Consider the following 18,315-nt stretch of genomic DNA (forward strand, 5'->3'; position numbering starts at 1 on the left):
ATAATACAATTTTATTTTTATAATGAAAACTTTTTTCCCTCGGTGTAAACTGCTGTTTGCTTTTTTTATTGTGGCTTTTTCTAAAACATTTTTTTCCCAGTGCAAGTTAAAATCAAGTTCTGTATTTCGGCTGTTTAAGGTCTCCCTTTGCATTGAACTTTGAACTTTTTACATTCAGAGATGTTGTTTATTTTCACACAGGTAAATTACACATCAACTAAATTTTAAAATGTGATATTGCAGTGGATCACCAATTTAACTATAAAATGCAGCAGCCAAAATAAAAAAGCTTCCATCAAAAGTCAACTTATTTTCCCAATACATCTTTATTTCTCTTTAAAGCTATGGTTCGTATAGCTGCTAAACTTCCCATCCTCTGCAGTAATGTGTTTTGAGTCTTCACTGTTGCCCACTGCTCATTGCATCTTTATACCAGCATTAACCAATTGGGGGCCAATTGAGTATTAACCAATCACATGCCAGATCAAGTAGGTCAGCAGGGTTGTATCTATATTCTGCGTTCTTAACAGAAACTTCATTGGCTTATTTAGCTATAAGAGAACAACTTTGGAGGACAAACTACGATTGTTGGTTCCTACATTGAGATTATTACCAACAACAACATACAAAGAAAAACCGACTGATGCCATTTCTCATCCCACTTCTTCATTGAAGACTGGAAAGGTGAGTTGCACATTCTGAATTTACACTCAAATAATATCTGAATGCTGACATTATAAAATGTAAAATCTAAACATGTGCATGCATTGTTCAATTAAGTTTTTAAGTTCAATTAAGTTTTCAATTAAGTTATTAAGTTTTTCAGTCATTTTTAAAAGCTTTTTTACAACTATTTAGTTATGTGTTTGTTTGTTTTGGTTTGGTTATAAATATTGATTTTATCCTGACAAATGGACTGTAGCCCAAATAAGTTTCAACCTATTACGTATATAAATTTATATAAAAATTTGATGTTTCCCCATTCATTACAAATACAAAACAAAAAGCAGATAAATTATAAAGTGGAAAATGAGGGAGAAATGTATCGATAAGTCATGACTCATAAATAAGAGTGAGTAGGGGGAAAAAGCTAAACAAAAAAAGACTTTTATTGTGGCATGGTGGTGTGACGTCATAAGGCTGCGCCGCTCCCACACTGTGATTCAACTGGAGAAAGGTTTGTTTTAAAGCTTGTACACAGATGTAAACCAACTGATTAAAATTTCAGTGTGTTCATTTAATGTTAGATGTACCTGCTGTTGACAATATTATTTTAACCCTTTATACAAAGAACTACTATTTTACTCACTGTAAGGTCTATTGTTTGAATAAGATAGGATAAACTTTATTTGTCCCGAGAGGAAATTCTTGTCTTGTGCAAATAAGTGCTACAACGTTGCTGTAAGCAGACAATAAAATAAATCAAACAAACTAAACAATTAAGAACATACCTAAAAAAAGATTGAATAAAGCAACAGTAAAGTGTGTGATAAGTGTTTTAGTGAAGGTTTAATTTATTAAATAGCATAATGTCATTCTATTCGAAGTATACATCAATAAAATTTGAAAAATGGAGTTCTAGTTTACATCGGCTGATTTGTGGCTTTTGTTGCTTGCTCAGACTTACATAATTTCTGTTTGTTAATGACTAATATAAAGAAACTGTTGAAGCAAGTGTTGAAATTATCTTGTTTTTGTTCATTGTTTTATTTATTTTAAACAGGACATTTTTATTGTTTTGTTAATTTTAAGCAGGATAAAGTGTCCAAACGCAGAGAAAAACTCCTGCTGAAGCGACTGATCTCCACACTGTTATAAAGATGGCGTTTATTAAAGAGGAGAGTGAAGATGTGAAGATTGAAGAAACATTCACAGTCAAACAGGAAGATCTGCAGGAACAAACAGGTTGGTTTTCATTCTCAAACACCAACTCAGTCATTTGATCCTCATTCAGATATATTTTAATTATAATAATACTAAATTAAATCCATCTTGCAGCCCTGAGTGTGCTGCCTAGTTCTCCTAAATGCACATAAGCAGTCATTGAAAGACAGGAATGAGTTTCTTTCGTCACTTGTTCTTGTGTCTTTTGTCATTATTTCAAGTATTATTAGTCTCCCATTTTCTCTTCCTTCTTAAGGTTATTGCTTTTTCTTGTTCTACTACTGTTTGTAAAGCTTCCTTGAACACTGGCACTATATAAAATAAACAAAAACCATAAATTAAAAACGTTTAACTGAGCTGACGATATTTGACCTTCAGTATTCTCACAGTGTTGCAGTGATAGTGTTAGCTTGGTACTTTCCACTTGCATATGTCCCATTGATCCCAATTCCCCTTTTTTAATTTACTTCATGGGATTAAACTTGTTTCTAGTTGTTACTAGTTCTCACAGATAGTATCTGAATTAGAATTACATCATTATCATAATAACTAATTACCAGCGCTATTGTGTTTAAACAGGGTTTCCACGGAGTCTTAAAATGTCTTAAATTCCAAAATCAAATTTTAGGCCTTAAAAGTCTTAAATTTACTAAAATTGTGTTGTAGGTCTTAAATCTTTTTTAAACAAGTGTTCATTTTCCTTTGTTCATATTGTGTTAACCAGTCTGGCCAAAACCTATACAATCACCAACAATCCATCTCAATAAAACTTTAAACTTTTTTATTCAAAAAGATCATTTTAACTCTATTTATCATAATGGATTAAGTATTTTCCTTACAATATCATTTGTTTAAACGTGCTCCATGTATTAACTGCTGAGGACATCGACCTGGACAGATTGTTGTGCATAGATTTAATTTGTTATAGTTTTTAAAACATTTGTAAAAAAAAAATTATTTTAAAGAAAGTTTATTTTGGAAAAATGTGTGTGGATACAAGTAGAGCTTGCTTTTTTACACATTTAAAATCTTTTACTAAGAAATATTCAAAATAATAATATAATATTTTTTTTATTATAATATTTTTTTGATAGGACAAATACAAAATCTGGGCCATTTGAAAAATTCTTTAGTCTTTTATGAGTCTAAAATTTCATTCATAATGGTCATAAAAGTCTTAAATTTAACTTGGTGAAACCTGCAGAGACCCTGGTTTAAGGTATGTCAGAAAACATGGATGCCCCAATTTTAAACATGCTGAATGAAATTGACACTAAAATAATTAATCATTATAAAACATTGTACAGTATTCTGAACTATATGATGTTGTGGGACGACGTGAGACAAAACAAACAAATAATAGTGGAACAATAACGTTTAGCTATACCAGTGGTGGATTTAGGCATGGGCAATGTGGGCGATCGCTCAGGGTGGGATTTTCCTGGGGGCGGCAAAAAAAAATGTCCCCTAGTGAAAGCATTTAGATACAATTACTTTATGCAAATGTATTCATTAAGAGTGGCAATCTCAAAATAAAGACATTAGGGGCCATTTACATTTGGCATTTTTTGCACGTGCGAGTTTGTTATTCTCAATGTGCAACTGAAACATCGCTTGTGAAAGCAAACTGATGCATGCGTACAGAAAACCAGCAACTCACACATGCTCCTGTGTGAATCCCGGTTGTTTGCATGCACGCCGAAAAAATAAGCGTCGCTCATGCGCCATGAAACTGAATTAACAGCCTTTTGTGCAGAAGTGTCAGCACACAGCGAGTTTTGCATAGTTTATGTAAAGTGTATGTAATTTAACGATGGTGTTACTTTCACTAAGCATGGCTATAAAGCAGAAAGGAGGGATAAAGAGTCAGGGAGGTACACTGTAAAAAATTGCTGTTAAAAAACGGTCAGATTCTACGGTAAAATAATGTTTTTTCACTAAAACAGTAATATTCTGTTAAAAACAGTGCTTTGTGGGTAACATTTTTGTTTTCGAGAAAGTAACCAACTGCAGAAAACTGTGAGCTAACAGAGTTCAGATTCGATGTTTTGAAGTCTGTGTTTGAAATCACGCTTTGTGTCCTTGTTCACTATTCCATACACTAGTTAACTAATATGGTTCACCTGACAGTTTTAATGAACACTAATGAGTGAATTCAGACACTGATGAACACCTGCTGTTAATAATTACAATTACTGAAGAAAAGAAACACAAACAGTGACTTGAGTTACAACATTAAATAAAATCAAATAAAATAAAACACCTTCAGTCTCAGCAGAGGATCATTAAACAACTCTACAAACAACAGCAGACACACACTTATTACTGACTGATTTGACTTCCATACTATTCTCATTGAGATCCAACAGGAATTAAGGTGTTTTTTGTGTCACCGTAATGGGGCTGGTTTAGTTGGGCTCTTCACCTTTAAACTTATTAAATCAGACTCTCCAATTACTATAATAAAGAGTTAACAAAGTGCTTGTACTATAGCGATAAAGTTGGGAAGTCAATAAATAGAGAAATCTATTTGTCTGAAATTAGTTCTGATAAATGTTTTGGTATAAATCTGGAAGAAGGGCCACATGCAATAGATTTTATGCTTAATTGCAGGTATTAATTTAATTAATGAGAAGTGGAATCAGAAAAGATACCTCCATAAATACTTAACAGTTAAGAAATAACATACAAAAACAGTTCATCTATGCCAAATACACACTCAGACCTAATGAATCTGACCTTGTATCTCAACAATGGTAACAATTCAAATGTTTCATGCTGCAATGCATGCTGGGAGTGGCACGGTACAAATATCCCAGCATGCATTGCGGTGTAAATAAATGTTGTATGATGGTCTCACAGTTTTCTTTATTTGTTTTTGATTCTGCTGTTGTTTATGTTTAGACTTTCAGTTGCCTGTTTGTGAGTTAAACTGTTCATTTTGTTAGTTGTCACCATTATTGAGGTTCATATGCTGATTATTGATGCCTCTCTGAGTGCAATTTACACCATAGAGCAGTGTTATTGTCCAAGATATTCTTAAAAACTTCCAGAAATCATTGCCATATATAGACATATAATGTAAAACAAAAGATTTAACATTGAATAGCAGCAGTAAATTTTATTATACTGAATTAGAACAGACTCTGCCATTTAATAGCAACATGAACATCACCAGATCTTATTTAGGTTTTTGGCTGACTTGCCACAACAAAGAAGGTTTTTAAACAAAGTTCTTAACAATTGCAGCAGCCAAGATATATAAATGTTAAAAGTGACAGGGCTAAGAGCCCAACTAAAGCAAACTCTGTTCTCCATGATGGTGACGTAAAACTTTCACTTTTTTTTCTCAAGAAGAACTTTAGTAGATGTTATACAAAAATACATGTATTAAGTAATAAGTGTAGCTGGTGATGATGTTTGTAGAGTTGTTTAATCATCCGCTGATCATTTAAATGATTTAATCATTTGTTGTTCTTTAGGTTATTTCATTATAAAGCTGTGACTAAAGTTTTGTATGTTCTGTTCTTGTTTTTTCCCTTCAGTATTTCTTCATTTGTTCATTGTTAATCCTCAATTATCATTTAATTAGTCAGTTAATTAATGAATTTACTTCAGCTTTGCTACATGTTTCTTAAACACTCAGTAGTGTGGACACTTCAATTAAAACTGAAGTATATGCTCTGGGGTTGAAAGGGTTAAAGGTGTGAGAGGTAAAAACACAGTGTAAAATGTATTTTAACAGTAATATACTGTCAATTTAAACTACGGAAGTAGACTGTAAAAAAACAGTAGATTGCTGGCAACCACAGCTGCCAGTAGATTACCGTTAAAACAAGGAAAAAACAGTATTTTACTGTAAAACCTGAAGCTAATTTCTTCTGTATGTCACCGTTGTGGAGGAGAGTAGAGCCAGTGTATGAGTTAAAGATGAACAATGAACTGCTGATATTATTCTGCATGTTTCTTTATTTAAAGATAGCGGCTGTTTAGTGGCTGATGCAGTCAGAATTTCTCTGGTGATTCCAGATTTACATGTATGTGTGCTGTTGTGAAAAATAAGACATTAGAATTAAAACGAACTTATCTAATTAACTAAAATAAGTTATCATTATGATTATGCTTATAAGCATATATAGCACATTACTTCATAAACTCATTCAGCTGTTGGCCAATTTGAGGCAGTTGCTTTCAGTGAGCAGAATGAGTTCACTTGAGTATTGTGTAAATCAATGTAGTCCATGTATTTTTACATCAACATACTGTAAAATAACAGTACATTGCTGGCAACTGCAGCTGCCAGTATTTTACTGTTTTTTAACGGGACAATTTTTAACAGTGTAAGACAGGTCTAAAGGTCTAAGACAAAAGATAATTTGGTAACACTTTACAATAATAACTACACACTATAAACCATTTATTATGCATTAGCAAATACTGAATTCATTATTTGTTTAGCATTATCTGTTTAGCATTAACTCTAAATTAATAAGTGTTATTAAACAGTTTTTAACTGCAGCTACATATGCTGTATTCCAGACTTACAACGACATTTATAATTTGCTTAATAATTATACTTTCATACTTTGTTAAGGATTAATTTCCTATTACTAAATTAAGTATGGGGATTGAAGTGCAATGTTCATGATAAGTGGGGGCGGAGGGGGCCAGAATCACGGTGGCAGCAGGTCAGATGACTGTCAGGCCAAGGGGAAATGTCCCTATGTCTCCCTATGGCCAGTTCGCCCTCGAGTTTTACTGTTTTCTATTGTTTATTATTCCTGGTCATTTCTCCAATAATTGTAAGTTCTAAAACAATAGCATAAAAGATCAGGGGCCTCATGTACGAAGACTTGCGTGGAAATCTTACTAAAACATTGCATACGCACAAAGCTGTAAATGTGCGTACGCAGAAAAAAATTCAGATGTATGAAACACTGCGTACGCCGAATCTCACGCATATTCTTTTGTACATCTGAATGAACGTGAAACTGAGCGCAACATGCACGAGCACAAAACCCCTCCCTGCCTCCTCCCCCGTATGAATATGCTAATGACTATGCTAATGTCAAAACCCAACGAAAAAGCAATGGCAAAAGCAAGCAAAAAGAGAAACTTTGAACAGAATGTGAATTGGAGGTGCTGCTTTCGGAGGTAGACCGGAGAAAAGCGGTGTTATTTGCAAGTTTGTTCTCCGGAATTAACAACAAAAGAAAAAAAATAGAGTGGGAGAGTTTAGCTAATACGGTTAACACAGTTGGGTCTGAACATCGCACTGAGTGCATTTAAAAAAGAAATAGTGTGGTTTATATCTGTAAAATGTTGCAGTACCCTTCGCAGTCTCAGTGGCGCACCTCATAAGAAGCAGATGATCATGTACTGACACGTTCGAGCATAAACTCGGCTTGAATCCAGCGTCTGATGAATTCATTCTTCTTTTTTTTCCCCGCTACATATCAGATTTTGCCCACTATTTATCACGAGAAAGACAAGTAGGAATCATCAATAAGTTTGTGCATCATATTTTATTTGCACATTTATTGAATGGAAATGTTTCTGATTCACGCATGCAAATTTATCTTCACATAGTGTCTTTATAGCAATGTGCGTGCAGTAGATAGCTCAGATTACATTGGGAAAACAGGCGACCGCTGCAAATTGTGCTTTAATGTTTAGCTGGTCAACTGTATGGTTTGGAAATCTTACATACCTACTATATGAACCCGTCTCATACAGACGCCATTGCAAGGATCAGACACTTTGTAGAGAATAATTTAACACAACTGCCTCTAGGAGTCGCCAATGGAAATGAAACAGACACGCACAAAAAATGTGCGTACGCCTGCCAGAAAGCTGCCGTGAACCTGCGCAAATTCCCACGTTCAGTTCATTGTTAGTAAATCCAAACGTGAGCGATTCTGAGCGTGAAACCTGGCGTACGCAAAGTTTTTGTGCGTACGCAGCGTTGATACATGAGGCCCCAGGTCACTGCTATGATATGATTTACAATTTATGTATGTCACTGTTTGTCATTGTGCTCTGTTTATTCTGAGAGCTGAGGCTGAGTATTCGAGAGCTTTTAACTCTTGAAATTATTAACTCCGCGTCATTCTAACACTGAAGAAACAGAATCCTGTGTTATCTGTAATCTCCTTTCACACTGTTCATGCTATACCTGATGTTCATTAACAGACGTTTCACAATCACAAGCCCCAGGTTAACATTGTAATTTGTATATTTATGTTGTCAATGTCCATGACTAGACAAACAGCAGGTCACCTTTTTAGATGGCATTTCTTGTCGGGTTAACAATATCTGCAAATTAGGAGAAATACTAGCCTTTTAGAAAGAAGCTATTAATATACCAATACCTAAACCAGGAAAAGATCATTAAACTATTTATCGTCTAACAGCACTTACCAGTTGCCTTTGCAAAACAATGGAATGAATGATTAATGATCGATTGGTGTGGATTTAAAAAAAACCCAGAAGATTAATAAATATCAGTGTGGGTTTAGAAGAGGGAAAAGTACTCTTTGCCATCTTATACGATTAGAATCTTTTGTACGAGATGGTTTTATTAAAAAAAAGAACACATGCAAGCAGTTTTTTTTTTTTTTTAAATCCGGAAAAGGCCTTTGACACTACCAGGAGGTATGGTATTTTAAAAGATTTACACGAGATGGGTGTTTGAGGAAATTTGCCTAATTTTATTGCAAATTTATTTTATTCAAGAGAGTTTTTCGTGTGCGTATGAAAACTGTATTATCTGAATATATGAGCATATATAGCATATATGAGAATCAGGAGTGCCCCAAGAAAGTATACTATCAGTAACACCATTTAGTATTAAAATTAATAATATTGTAAATGTTAATGGGAATAATATATTTTGTAGTTTATATGTAGATGATTTATGTATTTGTTATAAAGGGAAAAATATGTGTACAATCAAGAGACAAATTTAAATATGTATAAATAAAATATATGACTGGTCAGTTTTAAATGGTTTTAATTTTTCTAAATAAAATAACTGTATGCATGCATTTTTGTTTTTTAAGATCTATGCATTTAGATCAGGAGCTTTTTTAGATAGAGAAACTATACAAGTTGTGAAAAAGGTAAAGTTCCTAAGAATGAGTTTTGACAATAAGTAGTGTTTTATTCCTCATATTAAAGTATTACGAAATAGATGTTTTAAAACAATTAATGTATGAACTTAATCTTAAAAAGGTAAAATAAATAAATAAATTAGGACCTCTGTGATGAAATCCAAGACTTTGTATAAATGTGTACACGTTAATGGACCAAACACAATATGATCTGATTTATTTTACATTTAATTTGCACCAAAATTACAGTGTGTGTAGCCAATGTTTCCTGTGTCTTCTCACTTTTCAGCTTTTGATGAGAGTTTTTAAGACTTAATAAAAACTGTTTTATTTATTTATTTCAGACTTAATTGAAGTGAATGAGGGGAGTAAAGAGGAGGAACATCGTGTCAAAATTGAGGAAAAAAACTATTTACAGACTGATGGTATTTTGAAAAGGAGAGACAAGAACCATTTCATCTGCACTCAGTGTGAAAAGAGTTTTGGAAGAAAAGACGATCTTAAGTTTCACATGATGATCCACGCTGGAGAGAAACCGTTTACATGCACTCAGTGTGGGAAGAGTTTCAGCCAATCATCATCCCTTAAGATTCACATGAGGATCCACACTGGAGAGAAACCATTCACATGCACTCAGTGTGGGAAGAGTTTCAGCCAATCATCATCCCTTAATCTACACGTGAGGATCCACACTGGAGAGAAACCATTCACATGCCCTCACTGTGGGAAGAGTTTCAACCAATCATCACACCTTAACTGTCACATGAAAATACACACTGGAGAGAAACCATTCACTTGCCCTCAGTGTGGGAAGAGTTTCAGCCAATCATCAAACCTTAACTGTCACATGACAATCCACACTGGAGAGAAACCATTCACATGCACTCAGTGTGGGAAGAGTTTTACCTGCTCATCACGCCTTCATCAACACATGAGGATTCACACTGGAGAGAAACCATTCTCATGCACTCAGTGTGGGAAGAGTTTCAGCCAATCATCACACCTTAATCAACACATCATGAGCCACACTGGAGAGAAACCATTCATGTCTAATCATCTTGTTTAATCCCGCCCCTTTTCGCAGTGGCGTACAACAGAATTTCGCATGCTCAATAGTGATGGGAAGTTCGTATCATTTTATTTACTGATCGAGATGAACAAATCTTTTTTCGAGTCATTTCGTTCATTTGGTTCAATTTGCCAAAATATTATTAAAATGTTACGAATTGCTTCCAAACACATCTACAACTAGCCCAGAAGGTTGATCACACGACAAATAAGTCATAAATAGAATACTATAAGAATGAGAAAATAATAATTCAATGTTTACCTGCTCTTTTGTCTATAGGTATTGTTGTCTGTTTGCTCAGCTCACCTCTTCATGTATTCAAATGTCAGTGGTGCGTTCACGTTACAATGACAGTCACATATAATTTTAACCAATGTACCCAGTCTGAGCCGATAGAAGCCATGATAATTAGTTCACCTTTCGAATCTTCTGGTTCTTGAGTCGTTCGTTCATCACGTGACAGAATGACTCAAACCGGAGCACTTGAGAGTTGAATAAATCAATTCTTTTTTTTTTGGCTCTAAACGCATATGATTGGCCGGTGATGAACGAATGACTCAAACCCGAGGACTCGAGAGGTGAACAGATCAATTCTTTTTCTGGCTCTAAATGCATATGATTGGCATATAAATGCATATGTTAGGCTGTAGTCTTTCATGTGGTGAACGAACGACTCGATAGAGGACTCGAAAAATGAACTAATCTTGTCTCGCACTACACATCGTGCACATGAGCAAATTAATGAATCTTTTAGTTAATCCGAGTCATTCATTCATTTTGTCACATAACATGAAAGAAAGCATAAGAGATGAGTTATTTAATAAATCAAATAGTCTTTGTGAATAGTTTTGTAACATATGATGCTGCCGGCATTAGACACTTAAACACTGTTTAATTGTTGTTTATTGTTTTATTATTATTATTATTATTTTACCAGAAAAGCTTTCATAAATAATTTTCAGATTACTTTATAAATCACAACAATAAAATAAGCAAAAGAAAAACAAAATAGTGCATATCAAGCTAGGCTTTTTAATAAATAAAAACAAACAAGCTTAAAATTAAATAACACGTTTGTGCCATAAAATCTTTATATGAAATATGGCAACTCTTCCCAGTAGATGTTTTTATGAAACAGCAATTTAAGTGAAAGATATTATAAATAAAAAACAAAAGCCACAGGGCCTAATGAGCTTAACAACTTGACTTGTGAATAGAACGGTGCATTTAAAAAAAATAAATAAAATTAAATAAGCTTTAAAACAACATTGTGTGGCTTTACTTGTTGGACTTGGCTTAAGGTTTGTTAGCATTTAATAACACAAGCTCTGAACCTTTGATAGGCTGAGTCTGTTTCTTCTTTTGTCATTAGTTGTTGTCGCAGGATAAAAGATGCTAAATGAGTAAATGCAAATGCAATCTTTCTTTATACAAATATTAGACCAATACATAAAGTCTGCATAGAAAAACATTATTAAACAAAAAATGGGGTATAAATGAACAAATTACAAATCACTTGTAATTGTAGAATTTAATTAATCTATCGCCTAGCTTAGTGTTTGTTTTCTGATAGCAAGCCAGCAAATAGACAAATCAATATATATATATATATATACTAGATATAAACCACATATCCAGTAGAAAAAAGTAACAATAACTTAGTGACAATAGGACAGAACTTTTTTATTTCTTAGAAAATGCTTTTTAGGTACACATTGTTTGATGATTTTATGAAAAATTTAAAATATGATTATATGATGCAACAAAAATTCAGTTTTACATAAATATTTTTGACTGAGGTTCTCGTTGCAGAGTACAGTGGAACTACAGTTTAAGATCAGAAATGCACATAATAGTGTAAGGATGGCTATATCTCTCCATAATATTAAAATCTGCAAACTGTTATGGAACTCCACACGAGACAAGAGCATGAGAATGATCAGGCACTAAAACAATAATCTTTCCAATGTGAGAAGAAGATCCAGGGGCGCCTCCAAGGGGTGGCCAGGGGTGGCCACGGCCACCCCTCGGTAAACTCTGGCCACCCCTTTGGCCACCCCAATATAATTTTGCGGTTGACATTATTGATTGAAATGAACTTATAAATTCCCAATATTTAGATAAATAAATAAATACATAAATAAATAAAATGCAGTCACTAAATTATTGTTGGTGTTACTGACGTAGCTCTCCCCCTCTGGTTCAATGCTGGTGAAAGCAAACTGACGCATGCGCGCGGAAAACCATTCCCGCGCGCCTCACGCACTCCTGTGTGAATCCCGGTTGGTTGTTTGCATGCACGCCGACATAATAGGCACTGCTCATGCGCAAGTGTCGGCACGCAGCGAGTTTTGAAAGTCGTTTAAAGTTTATACAATATAATGATGATGATGATGATGATGATGTTACTTTCACTAAGCATGCCTTTAAAGCAGAAAGGAGGGATAATGAGTCAGGGAGGTAAGACTTCATAACATGATTTCTCAGCCATGATCTGGTCTAAGACCACAGATAATTCTATAATACAGTACATTTTTTGTATTCTTTAGAATTGTCATAATTCATTTTCATGCAAAAGGTTTCTTAAGTGATGTTGGCATATCACTCCAGTTGTTGTTTTCCAGTAATATTTAGGACTGATTTCTGTTGTTTATTTAGAATAATAATTGTATATTAATATTAATTGTATTTATTTAGAATAAATATAAATAAATTGTTATATTTATTGAATAACAAATCTAACAATTCAAGAGAGGTGGGGTGTATAGGGTGGTTCGCCCAGGGTGTCATTTAAACTAGAACCACCACTACCCTCCCCGATCGTCCTTGACAGCACGCACACACCTTCAATAGACAGCAATGGCTATTTAATATTTACCTTAAGCTACAGTATATCAATAGAAGAAGCTGCATTAATAAAATGGTTCAAAAAGCAATATGGATAAATAATATTATTAGGTATAGTGAGTGTGTATAGTAATGCCTTTTGTTCAGTTTGTTCATTTGTTTGGGTAATTAATAAACTCATTATTCTTTCATTTATTTTCTTTTCGGCTTAGTCCTTTTATTAATCCAGGGTCGCCACAGCAGAATGAACCGCCAACTTATCCAGCACATTTTTACACAGCGGATGCCCTTCCAGCTGCAACCCATCACTGGGAATAATAAACTCATTAATCTTCATTAATTTTAGACATGGCATATCTCGTATGATGTACAATAAAGGCACATAAAAAATGAAGTCATTTATACAGTATATGAAAAGTGTTTTTAAACTAAACATAGATTTTTATTTGGTTTGCACATGTACTTGCTGAATTATTTCAAAGAATACATTGCAATATTTCAAATAGAATTAATTAAATGAATAAAACAACATTATTTCATTTACCAGAAATAAAAATATAACATTACACTGAATTCATTATTTTTTTTTGTGTGCCACCCCAAGATTTGGTGCGGCCTCTTCTGGCCACCCCTAAGAAAATTTTCTGGGGGCGCCACTGAGAAGATCAGCTAGAAAACCAGTTGTTCAGGTTGTCTCGATCATGCATCCTGAGCCCCCCTCTTTGCCCTATACTTTACCTTCTCCACCAGTGCAGCTCATTCACATTTCACACCGAATGTTTAAGTTTTTAATATGGATGCTCCACTACAAGGAAAATTGTCTTCGCATCAACTCATGACCAGGCAAGAGTCTTGGTGAAGCTTTTATTGTCTTGAATTTATAATGATTTGAGTATTTAGGCAAAGGGTGCAGAAGTGTCCGTGGGATCCTGTAGACAGGATACCCCATTGCAGGTTGAGTCTCTGAGCTCTGCATCAGGACTTATATGCTGCAATGTATTTCTACATGGTCAGGTATTCCTCTTTAACTCTTAAATGTATCTTTGAGTAATTGATGTTGTACAATCTTGATTGGCTTATTTTGTTTAATTATGTGAACTGCAATGGAAAATCTTTTCCTGACAAATAAATGTAAAATTCTTGTTTAACTCTAATATCTCCTGAAATCATTTAAATGTAGTAGATTGTTTTGGCTGACGTTTCCGCAGCCTACGACCAGGATTAGTCATCTATTTAGGCGCAATGGATGGAGCATGGGCACAGCATTGGAGACCTGTTGATTTCTGACAATCACTGATGATATAATCTAGGGGCTAAATCAAACTTTCTTTAAGTATGAGCAAGCATGGGGCGGCCTTCTATTACTTGAAGGAAATTAGCATATCTGCTAAGAATCGGAACTGGAGAAGATGTGTCCGTGAGCAGATGAAACTGGCCAGCATACTGACTCTAAGCGACTTTGAGTAAACAATTAAACATTAATTGAATATAAGGATTTATTAGGTTAATCAATCTAAATTAGACCTAATCACAACCTATAAGGTAATCAGCTTGAATCTAAATCTAAAATTATTATAAATTGGAGTCAGATTAAAATTTAGAGCTAGAAACAAATTAAAATAAATTATAACGAACAAAAATATTTCTTTTCACATGTGCTAAAAGGTTTACAAGCATTTAACCTTCACCCATGCTGTTAGCTCCGTCATGGGACTAATAGATGGACTCTTACATGTGTGTGTATTTATATAGTTTATAACCATAATAGTTCTACAGTTTCTTCTATTTCACTTGTTGATTTCTATTTTATTTAAATAGTGTATTTATTTTGTTAAAGAGCCCATATTATGGTTTTTTGAAAATGCCCTTCCATGTAGTGTGTAACAGCTCTAAGTGAAGTGAAATATGCAGCTAAGGCTTAAATCTGTAAGTGTACAGTGTTTAAAACTGTTGATTCATCTATAAAAGAGTCGACTCATAGTGCTTCAAATGAGTCGTCTTGATAATGAGTCATTAGCTGTTTTGTGATGACATATCTACGAAACACAAGTAGTTGCGTGTGCAAACCCGGGAGATTTGAAAACTGCGGCCTCACCCACTAACACAGAAAAAAAGCCACACACACACACGCGCGTGCCGGTCGAATGTGATGTCACACTGTGCAGATGGATATTATTGAGTCTCTACCCAAAGATGAAACCTCAGCATTAGCCCAGCCTTGAGCAGTTTGAGTGCTTCTGGAAACTACATGCTTTATACTGGGTGTATATTACATGCTTAATATTCAATTTTTAGACTGTGTGTGTGTGTGTGTGTGTGTGTGTGTGTGTGTGTGTGTGTGTGTGTGTAGGCCTATTATTATTTAAAATAAAATTTAAAAATAAAAATGATTATATTATGTAAAAAAATATTATTCTTTATAATTATATCCAGTTCCCCTAAAACTTTGCTTAAATACCAAATGCATTTATTAAATAAATAAAACCAAGAAGTAAATAACTGTTTGGTCTGACTAGTTTTCATGACATATCAAATTTCAGCACAACACTAACTAAACTAGTCTCACTCACACACACACACACACACACACACTTGTACACACTCTCACTAACACACTCACTCTTGTACATGCTCTCTCTCACACACACCTACATTCTATCTCAATTCAATTCAGAAATACTTTTTTAGCATGACTGTAAATGATACAATGTTGCCAACACAAACACATCGACATCTCACAGACACATGTACATGCTCTCACTCACAAAGATAAGCCCTCCCTCTCACACACACACTTCTACATGCTTTCTCATAAACATGTACTGGCTCTCTCTCTTACACACACTACTACATGCTGTCTTTCACTCACACACACACACACACACACACACACACACACACATACTGGTTTTTGTGGTATAGAAGGACTTTGATCACCAAAAAAGTTGGGTGGTGGTATAAGGGGACACCCCTTTCCTGATGTCCTACAGATATAATAAACATATCAAAAATTTTGTTTTCCTCTGCAGATCTCATACATCACTTTGGATTATCTATACACACATTAAAATGGATCATTATACTGTATGATATTATGGTGGTGTACAAGGACAGCCACGGCCCTTCCAAAAATGTTCCCGCCTATTACATAATTGGTCTATATAGGGACCTATTGAATTATTAGGACAGTAATTTTACAACACACACAACATGTCAGTTCTCTGCATTAGAGGGACCAGTGTGTTTCAGAGGTACACGATCATACACAACACACAAACACAGCCCTATGCTACATTACCAAGACTGAGGTGGTTAAAGAGTACTCGCCTTTACAATACACAACTGCAAATCATACATTATGAGACACATGTAATCTACTGTTACACGGTCATCCACAACCTACTACTACTACTAGCATATCACGACTGAAGTGTTTAAAGCGTACTGGAACTTACACACAATACATAGCACAACATACAACATAGTGTTTTAAATGTACATTAATAATGACTTGAAATTGCTGCATACAAACAAAACATGAGTAAAATCATTCAATTCAGACAATAAATAAACAGTCAGTCAAACAAACTATCAATGAATCAATTGTGCAATTTTTGTTTTGAAAACATCTCTCAACAATTACATTTTGTTATATGGATTTGATCATTTCCCTGTTCATCACTGTAAAGCTTCTTTGACACAATCTGCATTGCATAGGCACTTTATTAATAAAAATGACTTGAAATTGCTAAGATGCAATTAACAACAACTTGAAGTTAGTGAAATCAGTGAGTTGGTTAAAAAACAGGCATGCCAAATATTGTAAGTACCTCACTAAACAGGCAGTAAACATGAGATTGACTCTTACAGTGCGTTCAAGCGTTGTTGGCGAGACTGTCAAAGTAGCCAGAAGTCATTAATTTTCAAAGAGGAGCTGGAGGCGAGCTAAGGCGAAAGCAGTGCGGTGCATTTGGGCAATGTGGGCATCAAGGAGGGCTAAAATCAGGTCAACCTTGTGGTAATGAGCTATGACACAGTTCGATGGAAAATTATCTGACTGTACTAGTCCACTGTTTAAACAGCTTGTGCAGAACGCTGCCCAATAAAGATTCTGACCACGCGAGTTCCCAAACAAAACAGAGTTAAACCGTTTTTTTTAATGTGGAATAGGCACAAATTAATATTAATGTTAAGACCAAGGCTAATAAACGTCTATAAACGACCCTTTCACACAGTGTTACCTGGTAAATATCCAGAAAATATCTGGAACGTCTTTACCAGTAAGTTAAAACATGTACTGTTCACACAGGCAACGATGTTCTGGAATTTTTCTGGAAAAGACCATTCACTCATACATTACATAATACTGGTAAAAACTTCCATTAACACCATTAGGCAGCAATGAGCTGTAAATGACAGTGCTTGTATTTATAGCTTGAAAGCCGTCAAGCTTTTTGTTGATAGTTTCACTTTTATTTAAAACTTAAGGATTTATGCAGCTGCGTTTGTCCAAGACAAAACAAAACACTGAACTACAGGGGGGAAAAACATTGTCGCTAGCATCCGTTGACCAACTACACATTTGACTACATTACAAATTCTGTTAATGGATAGTTGTGAACTACTTCGATAAAGGAACGTTTTCGTACGTCAGAAGTTTGGGCATCTTGCTAGATACTGATATACTTGAAACAAAAGACTAGGGTGTTGTACTAAAATTTTACGCACGCACGCTTGTCACACAGCTTGCAGGTAAACTCACAGCATGTATTGTACATTCATAATCCATTCCCCCACCTTTTAAAATCACTCTCATAAACGGTCAAACTATAGTAAATTATTCGACGTAAATTTTAAAATACATGCAATTTAAAACACATTAATATTTAAAAACAAGTATGACATGTTTTACATAGATACTGTACTGAATGTACTGAAGCTTAACAAGTTAAGCAAATTTCAACAAACGTTATATCATGTAAACGAAATAAACACCCTTTGATAAATCTCAAGCCACTTTTTTTATCGAGGAGCTGGCCTGTTCCTGTTGCCCTCATCTGATGGCCAAACTCTTGTGCTGGTAAACTTTTTAGACGTGAAATCCAGTCAGCGTCTGACATGGCTTTGTGGAATTTTTCAGACATTTTTTCTCCTATAAATTAAACGGTTTTAGATTAAAGTATCCAAATTTGAAATACAAAACACTAAAACATTAATACGTGCAATTATGTAGATTTTCTTATCTTTTTTAAGAAATCACTATCAGAAAAAAAATCCTGAACTTTAAACAAAACGATGCTGTGCTCTGTCGAATGATACTGTTTGTCGAAAATCACTGAAGGTCAAGAAACTTTTTTGACCTCTGACCCGCCTCCAGATGACCCTGTTATTCCTTCGTGTACC

The 18,315-nt window shown here is 34.5% G+C and overlaps 3 protein-coding genes across 7 annotated transcripts in view; 1 reads left to right on the forward strand and 2 right to left on the reverse strand.

Annotated features, from left to right (window-relative positions):
- LOC137490940 (uncharacterized) overlaps nt 1-18,315 on the reverse strand; it is a 627,578-nt gene that overhangs the window by 543,928 nt on the left and 65,335 nt on the right. The window lies entirely within an intron of this gene.
- LOC137490961 (protein NLRC3-like) overlaps nt 1-18,315 on the reverse strand; it is a 372,316-nt gene that overhangs the window by 240,074 nt on the left and 113,927 nt on the right. The gene's annotated exons all lie outside the window — the stretch shown is intronic.
- LOC137490941 (uncharacterized) lies at nt 538-14,060 on the forward strand. 4 transcript variants are annotated; one of them, XM_087249444.2, is made up of 3 exons: nt 538-684; nt 1,756-1,905; nt 9,341-14,060. In XM_087249444.2, exons 2-3 carry the CDS (start codon nt 1,821-1,823, stop codon nt 10,060-10,062), a joined length of 807 nt encoding a protein of 268 aa, XP_087105570.1. In that variant the 5' UTR covers nt 538-684; nt 1,756-1,820; the 3' UTR covers nt 10,063-14,060. The 4 variants fall into 4 exon arrangements, with proteins under 4 accessions (XP_087105570.1, XP_087105569.1, XP_087105567.1 ...); XM_087249443.2 differs by lacking the exon at nt 538-684 and adding an exon at nt 1,124-1,177 and having other exon boundaries at nt 1,724-1,905; XM_087249441.2 differs by lacking the exon at nt 538-684 and adding an exon at nt 1,124-1,177 and having other exon boundaries at nt 1,753-1,905.

The sequence above is a fragment of the Danio rerio genome, chromosome 4, assembly GCF_052040795.2.
Source record: "Danio rerio strain M-AB ecotype USA chromosome 4, GRCz13ab, whole genome shotgun sequence".
Taxonomy (NCBI): Eukaryota; Metazoa; Chordata; class Actinopteri; order Cypriniformes; family Danionidae; genus Danio; species Danio rerio.